Source organism: Mustelus asterias, chromosome 13 (assembly GCF_964213995.1).
Source record: "Mustelus asterias chromosome 13, sMusAst1.hap1.1, whole genome shotgun sequence".
Classification (NCBI taxonomy): domain Eukaryota; kingdom Metazoa; phylum Chordata; class Chondrichthyes; order Carcharhiniformes; family Triakidae; genus Mustelus; species Mustelus asterias.
In genome coordinates this window covers 92,858,299-92,873,469 of record NC_135813.1, presented here as the reverse complement: position 1 = coordinate 92,873,469, position 15,171 = coordinate 92,858,299, and the positions used below count along the sequence as shown (strand labels likewise).

Sequence of the window (15,171 nt, the reverse complement as noted above, 5' to 3'; positions counted from 1 at the left end):
GATCAGTAAAAATGTAATAAGTCTTCTAGAGGCAGAAGTCCCTTCACTAAAATCCCTTTATTTACAAACTCTAACAGCAGTCCACAGAGCGCTAGCAGTCAGCAGTCTATCTCCAGGGGGTGTTGGAGGAACTGACACACCCGGCTCTGTACAATGCAAAGACTCCCTGATCGGCCCATCAATTAGACCCTTAATCAGGGAGTTCATCCTCCGATAGGCCAACCTCAATGGCCTGATTGAAGTCATTACTAAAAGACATTGGATTGTCATAAAAACCAAACTGGTTCACTATTGGGAGGCAAGAATGCTGTCCTTATCCATCTGGTCCAGCCTGTAAGAATCTTACTCTGAACTGAAGTGGCTGCTTATTAGGGTTCAGGAGAAAGACCAATCGTGACCCTGGGGTGGCACAGTGGCACAATGGTTAGCACTCCTGCCCCACAGCGCCAGGAACCCATGTTCAATTTCCGACTTGGCTCACTGTCTATGTGGAGTCTGATGTAGAGATGCCGGTGTTGGACTGGGGTGAACACAGTAAGAGTTTTAACAACACCAGATTAAAGTCCAACAGGTTTATTTGGTAGCAAATACCATTAGCTTTCGGAGCACTGCTCCTTCGTCAGATGGAGTGGAAATCTGCTCTCTGTGCCCTGTTTGAGAGCAGATTTCCACTCCATCTGACGAAGGAGCAGCGCTCTGGAAGCTAATGGCATTTGCTACCAAATAAACCTGTTGGACTTTAACCTGGTGTTGTTAAAACTCTTACTATGTGGAGTCTGCACATCCTCCTCGTGTCTGTGTGGGTTTCCTCCGGGTGCTCCGGTTTCCTCCCACAGTCCAAAGATGTGCAGCTTAGGCAGATTGGCCATGCTAAATTGCCCCTTCGTGTCCCAAGATGTATAGGTTAAACGGATGAGCCATGGGAAATGTGTGGGGTTACAGGGAAAGGGTAGGGAAGAGGGCCTGTGTGGGATATTCTGACAGAGAGTCAGTGCAGACTCGATGGGCCAAGTGGCCTTTTCTGCACTGTAGGGATTCTATGCTTCAATCATGATCTGCTTTTAAGTGCACCAAGGGATTGGCAATAAATAGCAGTCATACCAGCCATGTTCACGTATTTCTTTTATTAGTTTGTGGGATTTGGATGTCACTGGTAAGGCCAGTGTTTATTGTCTATCTATAGTTGCCTTTGAGAAGGTGGTGTTGAGCTGCCTGCTTAAGCCACTACACTCCAGTCTGTCCCGTGTAGGTAGGGAGTTCCACAATTTTGACCCAGTGACGCTAAAAGGAATGGCGATATAGTTCCAAGTCAGATCATGTGGGACTTGGAGGGGAACTTGAAGGCAGTGGTGTTCCCGTGTGTCTGTTGCCCTTGTCCTGCCTGGTGGTGGAAGCCGTGGGTTTTGAATGTGCTGTCAAAGCAGCCTTGCCGAGTTGCCACAGCGCACCCTATAGATGGTATCTTGTAGATGGTGCTCACTGCTGCAACTGTGCGCTGACAGCGTGGAGAGGGCGGCATAGTGGCACAGTGGTTAGCACTGCTGCCTCACAGCACCAGGGGCTGGGGTTCGATTCTGGCCTTGGGTCACTGCCTGTGTGGAGTTTGCATGTTCTCCCGTGTCTGCGTGGGTTTCCTCCGGGTGCTCCGGTTTCCTCCCACGGTCCGAAAGACCATAAGACCATAAGACATAGGAGTGGAATTAGGCCACTCAGCCCATCGAGTCTACGCCTATGAGACGGGCTGGTTAGGTGCATTGTAAGAAGTCTCACAACACCAGGTTAAAGTCCAACAGATTTATTTGGTAGCAAATACCATAAGCTTTCGGAGCACTGCTCCTTCGTCAGATGGAGTGAAAATGTAAATGTAAATGAGTGGAAATTGGCCATGCTAAATTCTCCCTCAGTGTACCCGAACAGGCGCTGGAGTGTGGCGACAATGGGATTTTCACAGTAACTTCATTGCAGTGTTAATGCAAGCCTACTTGTGACCCTAATAAATAAACCTTAAACTAAAAAACGTTTAAGGCGATGGATGGGCTGCCAATGAAGTGGGACGCTTTATCCTGGCTGGTTTTGAACATCTTTGAGTGTGCATTTGAAGGAAAGATGAACCTTCCCCTCACAACAAGGGAGGGCAGCAGTCGAAACAGCAGATCTTGAATATCTCGATCGAAAGAGATTAAAAGAACTCAGCACAGCAGCTGCCTCCTGACATTGCTGAATTCTTTTGATCTACAATTAGAGATAAGTGCCAGAGTCTAAAGATTGGCCTTGTTTGGTGGCAGGTGGATGTTCACCCCTTCGCTGCATAGGCATCAATTAAACGAAACAGGTTATTTTAATAAAGAAGGAAATTTTATTGAATTTTATTTCCCTATGATTTTGAAGATTAAAACAGGAGTGTGGCCCGAGCCATCAGATTCCACCTACTGCTGGATTCTGCGGATGGACTGGATCTGGAAAGTCTGTGCGTGGGAGCCCCACTCCCTCCAGTGTTTGTACTCCCCGCCGTGACGATCGCATTCCATGATGAACTGGTAGCCACGGTAACCGGGATACTGGTAGCATACCCATCTGGAGGCGGAAGGGGAAGCAAATTCGTTACCGAGGGGGGGACAAGTATGTTTCACAACCAAATTTAATTGTCCCAGTAGAATTACTTCAATGTTACGTACGTAGGTAGGACACTACCCAAACCACTGTCTGTGAAACTAATGTATATGCGCTTCTTAGGGTGGCACGGTGGCACAGTGGTTAGCACTGTTGCCTCACAGCTCCAGGGATCTGGGTTCAATTCTGGCCTCAGGTGACTGTCTGTGTGGAATTTGTATCTTGTCTGCATATCTCTGGTTGCTCTGGTTTCCTCCCACAGTCCAAAGAGGTGCAGCTTAAGTGAATTGGCCATGCTATATTGCCCTTTAGTGTTCCAAGAGGTGTAGCTTAGATGGATTGGCCATGGGAAATTTGTAGGGTTATGGGGAGAGGGCCTGGTTATATTACTCTGTGAGTGCAGACTCAGTGGGCTGAATGTCCTCTTCTACACTGCCGGGATTCTATGATAATAGCCTGGCTTTTGTGGTCAGGGTGAAGGAACAGTCTTTCACCCCGCTGACAGGTCTCCTTGCAGGTCCAGTGGGCTTTAGAGGGCAAAGACCTGCTCCGATCTGATCCAGCATGGCGCACTCGACATGCCAAGAAACAGCTGAGCTCTTCAACCAGTTAGCTTGAAAATGCACTATTGAGCCACGGAGTGGTCCAACACAGGAAGTATAAAGGAGGAAGTATAAAGCAGGAAGTATGAATCAAATCTGAATATGTGCGTGAGCAGAATATAGATTGGGGAAAAAAACGGACGAATTACTCGAAAGAGATGAAAGAGAAGACAAAGAAAATGTTTCAAAAACTTCTTTTTTAAAAGCACCAGTGCTAATTAACTTCTGAAGGAGTGAGACTCCACATTTGGAAACTGAAATTTTCAGGGCCAGGAAGGTTGCTTGGCGGTAATTAGCACTTATAGCACTATTAGAAATCCATCTACACTTGAATGCAGCTGCCCTAACCTTTTCTAGGGCTTTAGTGTCTTTAGTGGGGGGGGCGGGGGGGGGGGGGGTGGTGGAACTGGTGGGTAAGTACTGTAACCTCAGGTGGTTGCATTGATTTTGTTGCAGAGTCTGTCAGCAAGGACTGCTGCAGTGTACCTGGTGAAGGAGCAAATTATCTGTGACTTCCACCTTTTACTGTGCGTGTGCGGATGTCAGACATTGCTTTCTCCATAATCACGTTGAGCGCTCTCTGTTATTCTGAGTGCAGATTCCAGGGTGGAATGTGTGGTAAGCGTCAGCCGCTTACTGACAGGCTGCGCTGCATTTGAATTCAAGGCACAACGATGAAAGGATGATGTGCTAACTCACCGCCGTCCAATATTGTAATTTACGCCGGAGTAATAAAATGTATTTCATTTAATGTCCATAATGTTGGGACAAAAATTATTTCTGTTCAGCGATCACAGCAGGGTTCTAACTGCTGATGGTGTTAAGCTTATCACTTGCATTTTTTTTTCTGCTGAGCAGTTACAGGATAAAAATCCTAAAGACTGGAAAGAGCTTTCTGCCTCGCTCACACGCTACACATACAGATGAAAAGATCTGGCTACTCTGTCCCATTAATCCATGGTCTACTTCTGTGCTGTATGGTCTTATTTTATGGTAAGGAATTCAGAACATTTCAGCTTGTGGAGAAGACAAATATAGAAATATAGAATCATAGAATCCCTACTGTGCAAAAGGAGGCCATTCGGCCCATCGAGTCTGCACCGACCACAATCCCACCCAGGCCCTATCCCCATAACCCCAAGCATTTACCTTAGCTAGTCCCCCTGTCACTAAGGGGCAATTTAGCATGGCTGACCAGGAAAGTAGCCAGGAACCTCGATGGGATGGTTCCCTGGTGCTGTCCCACTGTTGGATGTGGATTGATTGCTTCTGTCTGTCTTTGGGCTGTGGGGGGGAAACCGGAGCACTCGGAGGAAACCCACGCAGACACGGGAAGGATGTGCAAACTCCACACAGTCACTCAAGCCGGGAATCGAACCCGGGTCCTTGGTGCTGTGAGGCAGCGTTGCTGACCACTGTGCCACCGTGCCGCCCCGGAAGGGTCAGGTTTTCTTCAGCCGCTGCATGGTGGGCTTGAAGATGGAGGGGACCAGGAAAGTAGCCAGGAACCTCGATGGGATGGTTCTCTGGTGCTGTCCCGCTGTTGGATGGCAGGACTAGATGTGGATTGTTTCCTTCCGTCTGGCGGGCAGCCAATTTAACCAATTAAAGCCCCTATTAAGAATGGTTTCCCCAGCCTGCTGCCCAATGGGGAGGTCATCAGCCTCATGGAGCTGGCCTCCCAGTGCCTATCCTGGGGGTGGGGAGGGGGGAGGGGGGGGGGTGGTCCTTTGGAACTGGAATCTCCATCCCCCAAAGAGGGGGCTGTGGTTAGGGTCGCTCCTGACTCCCCAGTGGGCCATCTGAGGGGGCTGCCTGCTTAAACCCTTTCATTTATACTTGTTTCTCCAAGAGGGCCTCCGTGTTGAGGCACTTTTGTCGTCTCCGACCTGCCTCAGCAGCGCCAGAATCTCCTGGTAAGGCTGCCAATGGTTCAGAGTTGCCAGCCCTCTGATTGGGCGGCACAGTGGCACAGTGCTTAGCACTGCTGCCTCACAGCGCCAGGGATGTGGGTTCAATTCCGACCTTGGGCCACTGTCTGTGCAGAGTTTGCACTTTCTCCCTGTGTCTGCGTGGGTTTCCTCCGGGTGCTCCGGTTTCCTCCCACAGTCCATAGATGTGTGGGTTAGGTTGATTGCCCCTTAGTGTCAGGAGGATTAGCAGGGTGAGGTTACGAGGATAGGACCTGGGTGGGATTGTGTTCGGTGCAGACTTAATGGGCCGAATGGTCTCTTTCTGTACAGTCGGGATGATTGGGCAAAGAGCCCACCTGCCATCTTTAATTGGACGGTGAGCTTGGAGGAAACCGATCGGGGGCTCCCTCCAGCAATACCTCTGAGCCTGTCTCGCTACTGACATTGTGGCTGGGGACACCTACTGGGACCTGCCATCCTCTCAAATCCCATGATAAAATCCTTCCGCTTGTAGAAGCATAAAAATGATAATTAGGCGCTTGGTGGGCAACGTTACTGGTGGGACAAGTACTGGTGGGCCAAGTGACTTTTCTTATGTGATTGTTAGAAGCACTTACGCGCCAGAGTGGACACGGAAAGATCCAACTTCATTGTTGCACCAGCCCATGGCTTGGAGAGATGGGTAGTCATCGCTCAGCTCACCCTTCCTGCCCAGGAAGTTCTCCCTCTCAAACATGGACATCCTGCACTCGCGGTGGTTCTGTGGAAAGGAGATGACAAATAGACTCTTTAGATATCACATTTCTGTTGTGTACACTCGGTTCAAAAGCATTTTCTCTTGAATCCATGCATCTAAAGATGCAGCATGGTTGGCAATTGTCTCAATACTTTCCTCCATCACTTTTCAAGTTGCCAGCTCGAGCCCTTCACAGCTGAACGGCCGCACACCGGCCGTGACCTTTTACTGCCGCCCTATTACTTAGAGGTACACCTGAGTGAGATCCAGGAAGGGATTTTCCGGCCACATTCACCCCAAGACCGGAAAATCCCACCCCAGATCAATGGACCTATCCATGGTCTGCACCCCCCTGTCTGCTATGATTCTTGTGGCTGGCGGGACGGGAAAGTTCTGCCCCTAGTCTTTCGAGTTGTACTGACAATAATAATCCAGATAAAATGGATAGGTTACCATCAGAATACCCAGGCCATAGATCATAGAATCCCTACAGTGCAGGAGGAGACCTTTTGGCCCATTGAACCTGCACCGACAACAATCCTACCCAAGCCCTATCCCTGTAACCCCAAATATTTAACCCACTAATCCCCCTGACACCAAAGGGCAATTTAGCATGGCCAATCAACCTAACCCACACATCTTTGGAGTGTGGGAGGAAACCCACGCAGATATGGGGAGAATGTGCAAGTGGGCTCATCATAGAATCATCATAGAAACCCTACAGTGCAGAAGGAGGCCATTCGGCCCATCGAGTCTGCACCGACCACAATCCCACCCAGGCCCTACCCCCACATATTTACCCGCTAATCCCTCTAACCTACGCATCTCAGGGGCAATTTTAACCTGGCCAATCAACCTAACCCGCACATCTTTGGACTGTGGGAGGAAACCGGAGCACCCGGAGGAAACCCACGCAAACACGAGGAGAATGTGCAAACTCCACACAGACAGTGACCCGAGCTGGGAATCGAACCCAGGACCCTGGAGCTGTGAGGCAGCAGTGCTAACCACTGTGCCACTGCGCTGCCCCAGTTGACCAAGGGGACATGACAGTTTAACCTGACTATGTCCTCAGTGATCACTCACACACAGGTAGTTTGCAGCAGAGGCTATGAGCAGCATTAAGGAATTCTGGTTGGGTTTTCTCCTCTCCAGAATGCAATTGTAACGCTCTTTCCATCACCTTCAACTGACATCAAAGGCTGGGATTTGAACCTATGAGCTACCTGGCCTGTGTAGTGATATTCTGTAGTGTACAGTGGATACAACAACAGACACCTTGTCAGTGTTGCTGACAAGCACATTTTCTCTTTGCATGTCTACGGACGTAGAAAGAAGGTAGCTGAACCCTGATTTTAAGATTATCAGGTGTATTTTCTGATCTCTTCATGGTCTTGTCCCTCTCTATCTCTGCTATGACCTCTTGCCCCAAACCTTCTGAGATCTCTGTACTTCTCTTCTGGTCCCTTGTGCCTTGGAAATAGGGATGGGAACTGTTTAAGATGTCCGTATTTCACAATGGCAGCAGACTATTCAGGCTCCCACAAAGAGAAGCACCCTAAGTCATCGATGATTCAGAAACAGAGCTCTTGGAAAATGTATCAATTTATTTTATTTAATCTCACAATGACCCCTGAGGTCTTCCCATGGTGGATATCCAATTGACATGGGAAGCATAAGGGCAATGGGGTAATGAGTTGGTACTAAATTGGCATGGGACTGTAAAGGGCAATAGAGGTGGGTAGAGGGGTACAGATTGATATAGAAGGTGAGGGGGCTATGGGGATGGGTTGGGCAACATGCAGTAGCATGCGATGGCATGGATGTGGCACGGGGGGTGTGTGGGGTGGATGAGGGAGTGTGAGGATTGAGAGCTAGCAGGCCTTTTCCAGTTTAGGGAGGCAGGCCTTTTAAATAACCCTCCTCGGCACTTGGCAGGTCCCCATGGATGCCTCTGCACTGTTTCTGGGGGTGGTTGCCCCAAATCCAGTTAACAGCTGCACCCCCCCCCCTCCCCCACCACCACCCCGGAATGAAAATCCGAACATTCAGGGCACTTACTCCCGAGTCAGGCTTGTGGAGTTGGACCTTTTCCCAACTCTCCGTCCCTGTTTAAGGAGTGAACATTCGACTCAGTGGGTGGGATTTTCCAGCCACGCTCACCCCGAAACTGGAAAATCCCGCCCAAGGTCAATGGACCTTTCTGTGGTCCGCTCCCCCGCCCGCTACGATTCCGGTGGCAGGCGGAACGGAGAAACCCGATTCTGTATGTCAGATATGCAACTGAAGCACGGGAGAAACAAGAAGATAATGTTTAAAAATACAATGGTGTGAATAAAAGGCGAGCAGACATGGAACTCGAGGCTTTGTCATCCAATATTATATGTTTAACCTCAGCTTTGTAATCTTATCTGATTCCCCGATTGGGTTATTCACTCCTGTTTTTGCTTGCTGCTCCGCATAAAGATATTCCCTCGATGTTGACATACTATGACGTGGAATTATATGGATTGTGCTCTACGGAAATAGGCCTTTGTGCCTAGCTGGTTCATGCCAGTGCTTATATCAGCACGAATCTACTCACTCTTTATCCAATCCTCTTCATTCCTTCCGTCTGGGCAGAATTTTATGCCCCCCTCCCCCCACTGTCAGGTTTGTAGTCGGCAGGGTGTAGGAGGAGGCGGGGGGCGTGGGAGGAGGTGGGGGGGGGGGGCGGTTGGGGAGATGGGGAGGGGTGGGGATATGGCAGTGAGGGGGAAGGGGTGAACTTAAAGCTGGAAGCCTCACCTGCCCTGACATCTCTGCAGTTTTACACTGGGGCAGGTAAGGACTCAGACCGCTTTTGCCCCTGCCCCACTTGAAGCCCTTAAGTGGCTAATTATCAATTTCTCAAGTGCTGTTTCATAGAATCATAGAATGCAGAAAGGCCCTGCGACCTGCACTGACACGTGTGAAACTCCCACCTCATCCCATTTACCAGCACTTGGCCCATAGCCCTGAATGTTATGATGTGCCAAGTGCTCATCCAGGTACTTTTTAAAGGATGTGAGGCATCCCGCCTCCACCACCCTCCCAGGCAGCGCATTCCAGACCATCACCACCCTCTGGATCAAAACATTTTCCTCAGATCCCCCCTAAATCTCCTGCCCCTCACCTTGAACCTCTGCCCGCTATGTTTCCGAGCCAGTCTCTATTTCCAGGTTGTTGGGAAGAGGTCCCGGGTCTAGTGGAGACCTGAAAATAAATCAGCTTCATGCCTCAGAAGAGTGGGGGAGGGGGGCGGTACCTCCATCAGCAGCCTCCTTTCAACCTCACGCACCCCTTGGACTTCCCCCACTCCTCGGCCTCTCCACCGACATCCCAATTCCGCTCTGCCCACCTCCCCATTCCTCCTATAGCCTCCCCACCCTGAGAATCCCAAAACGGACTTGTTTCCTGGAATCCCAGAACCTTGGCTCTGGGAAGGTGGTGGTGGGGGTTGGGTGGGGGGGTGCTGCTTGCAGTCCCAGTCCTGTCCACTGTAACTTCTGGCACTGTAGGGATTAGAGAGCTGCCGGCCAGCCAATCAGATGGACTGGCATAGAGTCATAGAGGTTTACAGCATGGGAACAGGCCCTTCGGCCCAATTTGTCCATGCCACATCTCGCTAAGGTGAGGGACAGATGTCCCATCTCCAGCCAACTGACACTCAATTAACAGAAACGGAAAGCCCACCATCCAAAAAATTCATGGCCTTTCTAGCTTCCCCTGAAAGGAACCTTTGCCATTCGTCTCCCTGTGGTTGCAAGTTGCAGATTCTCTGGATAAAGTTCCCGCTCCTGAGTTGTGCACTTGTGTGAAGCTGGCCATTTGACATTCTCGCATCCTTTTCAAATACTTACAGCGCAGGCAATAGGTCGGAAGGAGGTCAGTCTCTCTACGTGATAGGAGTTGCTGCCACTCCAGCTTTCCCAGCGGGGATACTCCCCTCGCTCTAGAACAAACTGCTGTCCCTGGTAGGCTGCGTGTTCATAACCCACCCAGCTGTGGAAAAAACACAAGAGGGTCAGCAAGATCCCAAATCAATCACTGATGCATTTCAGAGCCTCTTTCTCAAGAGTTTGGATCACTCTACACGCGACAGCATTTGGCTGTGGCATGATGACATATCTGTGAGGCATGATGGGAGTGGACTGAGTTAACAGATTCAATATGGCTGACGTCCAGAACATGGGATAATTGATTGCCACTTTCTCGGCAACGTCTACAGTACAGATAAAGCTGACGTTTCCTTTCACGATCTCCTCTGCGATTCAGCCCCACACCATCCTCACTCATCCAGGACTATCACTCATGCCCAGTGTTGTGACGGTCTAGTTCTCCTCCAGGACTCAAGTGAATTGAGCTTGGCGCTCCAGTGTAGTACTGAGGGAGTGTTGAGTTGGATGAGACATCAAATTAATTCCCGCTCCTGCGGTTCGGGTAGGTGTTTAAAAAAAAACAGGGCACAATTTGAAGGAAGGCAGGGAATTCTTCCCGGACACTTCCCTTGATCAATACCACCAAAAACAAATCTTTTCTTACATTGAGATAAAAGCAAAATACTGCGGATGCTGGAATCTGAAACAAAGACAGAAAATGCTGGAAAATCCCAGCAGGTCTGACAGCATCTGTGGGGAGAGATTAGAGCCAACATTTTGAGTCTAGATGACCCTTTGTCAGAGCCTGTAGTTGGTCTTGTTTACTTTAAAATGGAACAACAGTAAAATGGGGAAATAAAAATACTATTTTTTCCTTCCGGGATGATGTTACATATGGAATATAAAATAACGCTGATTTCAACACAGCAAGACACACATTTAAATGAAGGTTTAAATGAATATCCAGGGTATTTCAGTGGGGTTCGGATACGAGGAGCCTGATTTTAATTCTGTGCAAGAGGGTGGGCTTTGAATGGGTTAAAGTTGGGCCAAGTGGTCTATTCAGAATCCCAGGTCCAATTCCCAAGAGTCTAACATTGGATTAACAACAGCTAAAGCAGAGTAAAGGTTAATCTGATAATAATCTACCGACAGACCTCTTCAGCACACTTGAAACATGATGGAATGATTACAAGGCAAGTTACTGATACCTCGTAGCAGACCACTAGTTAGCTTTCGTCACATTGACAGGGTGTCCAATTTAGACACCTGTGCTCTTTCCTGTGGCGTCACACTGTTACGTAATCTCTTTTGGATTGATCCCTCGCTGCTTCCCGAATCTCCTAAGATACTCACGCTCCACTTTCTACCTTCATAGAGCGCACGGTTTCGAATCCGAACTCCATGACACTGTAACATTCTGAGGTGAATTCATGTCGACGACCCTGGAAGCACTCCTCGTCCCAAACGATGATCTGCGGGAGAGCAGAGGACGGAAGGATGAAAATAGTGTTGGATGTGGGTTTGCGTTAGTGCGAGCTACCCTCTACAATTAGAGTGGATACAAAGTACTTTGAGTGGACAGGACACAAAATATGGATTGTAATTAAGCACAAAGTTGCCAAAAGAAACAGTTGAAGGAAATAGGAAGACTAATTTATGGGCGTCATGATGGCATAATGGGCAGCCCGGTGGCACAGTGGTTAGCACTGCTGCCTCACAGCACCTGGGACCCGGGTTCGAGCTTGGGTCACTGTGTGTCCAGAGTCTGCACGTTCACACCGTGTCTGCGTGGGTTTCCTCCGGGTGCTCCGGTTTCCTCCCACAGTCCGAAAGACGTGCTGGTTAGGGTGCATTGGCCATATTAAATTGCCCATTAGTGTCAGGGGGATTAGCAGGGTAAACACGTGGATAGGGCCTGGATGGCGAATAGGAAATTTTCACAGTAACTTCATTGCAGTGTTAATGTAAGCCTGCTTGTGGCACTAATAAATAAACCGTAAAACTTAACTACTTGACAAAGCTTTAGTCCTCTGTAGAATCTCCCAATGCGGCCGGGTGTCAGATTTTGTTTAATAGTATTCCCCGTGAAGCGTCTCAGGACGTTTTTTGCAAATGGAAGTCACGCGATAAGTATAGGCTGTTGTTGTACTGCAGGGCGAATAATATTTAAGAGCCTTTTGCATCAATGATGGATTTAGAAATCTATCCGAGATGAAATTTATTTTCTGTGGGGAGACGCCCTGGATATTGCACTGCCAGTAGGACGTGAGTTGTAATCACTGTTTGCAAACGGCGGGAGACCCTGTGCTAACACGGGTGTCGCCACGGGGACGGCAAAGCTCATTAGCATGTCCTGCTGGCCTTTGACCTTCAGGACGCTGTTAGTTTCACGGGTACAATGGGGACCCTGCACAGTGTCTCGAGCAGCTTAGCAAGCCGTAGATACAGAAGCAAAACGTATCCTCCGAAGCAGGATTGTCTTCCATCGGGGGAAGCCAGCGTGAAGTTAAAAACGAAACGGCGAAGGAAATTGCCATGGTAACCGGCAGGCCTAAGATAAAAGTCGCATTGTGGAAATCCCAACAGGGCCCATCGCACCGTGCACCATTACATTGATACAAGCCATCAAGAAGGATTCTGAAAAAGGTCTTTAAAGATTTCCATCATTGGGAGATATGTGCAATAAAAAAAATAAGCAAAACATAATCTGTGCAAACGCGCGTTAGGATGGTGACATATAATTAGGTTTAGTTACTTGGAGCAATTTAATTTCTTCGCAACATATTATTTACCTCTGGCTGCTTGCTCTCTGCAATTACACATCATTATGTGGCCATTATTGAGGAGTCTTAACTGCAGTGTCTGCAGGGCAGCGTGCTTTAAACAGCAATCGTTTACTGCGTCTAAATTTGGCTACCAGCTGAAGCTGTCCTCTCAGACAATGCACACGCAGACATGTTTACTCCATTCCCCCCACTGCTGCTTAATGGCTTGAATTGACAAATCGCCAATCACCCCGTGTTGTTTTAAATTTGATTAGGGCCCCTTTGGCTTTGAGCGAACTGACCTTTTCACCCCTTCACCATGTGCCAAAACCAGTCCTGGCTTGTTAAACACAGCAATAATGTTATGTGGCAGCGGGCGCGCACACACACACACACACAAAAATGTATTAAACATTGAGCTCCAGAGACTGAGGAAGTGGCTCAGGGACCCTGTGGTTTGAATGGAGATGGTCGCGGGTCTGGGCTTGTGGATGAAGTGGGTGCTGAACTTGGATCCCAGCCATTTGTGTTCAATTGTGAACGTGGCTCTGCTTAAAAACAGCCAACCCAGCAGAGACCAGGAAGCTGGCACCTCCCTGGTATGGAGAGGGGGGGGGCGGGGGGAGGGGGGGGGGCATGGCTCACACCCCAAAGTGCAGTCACCCATTTGTATTTCAGGCATGGACAGTTTCTGCTGTGATGCCCAGCATTGTTGATTAACCATTGTTGGGCGGCACGGTGGCACAGTGGTTAGCACTGCTGCCTCACAGCGCTGGGGACCCCGGTTCAGTTCCGGCCGTGGGTGACTGTCTGTGTGGAGTCTGCACGTTCTCCCTGTATTTCCGTGGGTTACCTTCGGGCGCTCCGGTTTCTTCCCACAGTCCAAAGGTGTGTGGGTTAGGTGGATTGGCTAGGCTAAATTGCCCCTTAGAGTCTCAGGATGTACGGGTTAGGGGGATCAGCGAGATAAATATGTGAGGTTACAGGGATAGGGCCTGGGTATGATGCTCTGTCAGAGAGTCGGTGCAGACTCGATTGGCCAAATGGCCTCCTTCTGCACTGTAGGGATTCTATGATTCAACCAACTCATGAAAAATGCCCACCTGGGGAGGTGCCAGAGGACAACCAATCCCAGTGAATCAACATGGAGGTGAGCCTGAAGAGGGCGGGTTTGCCCACCCTAACACCGTTCCTGCCCCAGCTGGGTAGTTTTCTTTAGCGTATCTTCGCACCCAGGCTGCTTGTTCCCCTTTGGGGAATAGTGGTGGGGAAGGATTTCCTGAGCTGTTTAACAACCCGTTTGAACCATTCTCCTTCTGTGGCCAACAAGTTCGGACTTCAACCTGGAACGGTCCAATGATAGGGATGCTACCATTGCACCACAAGGCCTCCTGCCCCTGGGTAAATGATCTATTGCCACTTTCTCTCTCTCCAACTGGCCAACTGAAGGTCTGAGGAAGGGGCCTGGGTGGAGGTGCAGCTTTCAGCCTGTCTGGTTGACCCAGTTCTCGCTCTTTCATCTGAAGGTCCATGCATGTACATAGATCAATAATAGCGTGTTGAGTACCTGGTGGCAAACCTAATGGAAAGTCTCTAGATTTGCCAAGCTTGGGACTGCTGGATAAGCAGCTTTGTGACACCGGTGGATTTATATTGGGCTTACCACTGACTATGTGAGACTCACACAACAGGAACCAATGACACAAACATCTTATTAAGGTGGATATAAAAGGAGTGTAGATTGAGACAGGCACCAACGTCATTGCTGCCAAACTGAAATAGAATAAAGGAACAATCTTCATATTTTGACTTACCTTCCAGTGGCTGGAGAGTTTGGTGCAATGAGACATCTTGAATTGGTTTAGTTTTAGGTTTTAGCCCTAGAGCAAAAGAAAAACAGGATTAAAAATGGTTCTGGTGGTGTTTAGCACTTATTGAATTGTTCACAACTCCACTTTTTCAGAGAGTTTCAAAAATATTGGGACTACCATGGAACTGCAGGCAACTGCATTTGTTTTAGACCATAAGACCATAAGATATAGGAGCAGAACTAGGCCATTCGGCCCATCGAGTCTGCTCCGCCATTCAATCATGGCTGATATGATTCTCATCCCCATTCTCCTGCCCTCTCTCTGTAACCTTTGATCCCCTTGTTGATCAAGAACCTATCTATCTCTGTCTTAAAGACACTCAATGACTGGCCTCCACAGCCCTCTGTGGCAATGAGTTCCACAGATTCACCACTCTCTCTGGCTGAAGAAATTCCTCCTCATCTCAATTTTAAAGGTCAGTACCCCACATCTAGGGTTGCGGGGGTGGAGGGGACTGATTAAAGTTCAGATTCTCACAGGCGGAAAACCTTAATTGGCAAGGAGACGGGGTTCCTGTCCGAATAAAGGACTCTCGAAGCTGGGGGGACAGTCAGCTTCAGAGGAGCACCCGGCTATGGTACAAGATAAGTAGCTGGGAGCTTCAACAAGGTGATTCCCTCTCAGACGATTTGTAAAAACTTAATTATAAAAATCGCGAAAGCAACCAGGCCACCATCCTTATTGGGGAATCCCTAAGGAAGCCTTTGACTGCAACTCCAGCCAGGCTACAGGCAGGGCCTGTAGGTCTAACTGGGGCGCTGTCCTCCGGGCC

General features: G+C 49.0%; 1 protein-coding gene across 1 annotated transcript; it reads right to left on the bottom strand.

Annotated features, from left to right (window-relative positions):
• Positions 1-2,426: 2,426 nt before the first annotated feature.
• Positions 2,427-14,378, bottom strand: cryba4 (crystallin, beta A4). Its single transcript, XM_078227675.1, has 5 exons — positions 14,343-14,378; positions 11,117-11,235; positions 9,743-9,884; positions 5,743-5,885; positions 2,427-2,574 (listed from the first exon to the last, which is right to left on the bottom strand). The coding sequence occupies exons 1-5, from the start codon at positions 14,376-14,378 to the stop codon at positions 2,427-2,429; spliced, it is 588 nt and encodes a 195-aa protein (XP_078083801.1).
• Between the last annotated feature and the right edge of the window lie 793 nt (positions 14,379-15,171).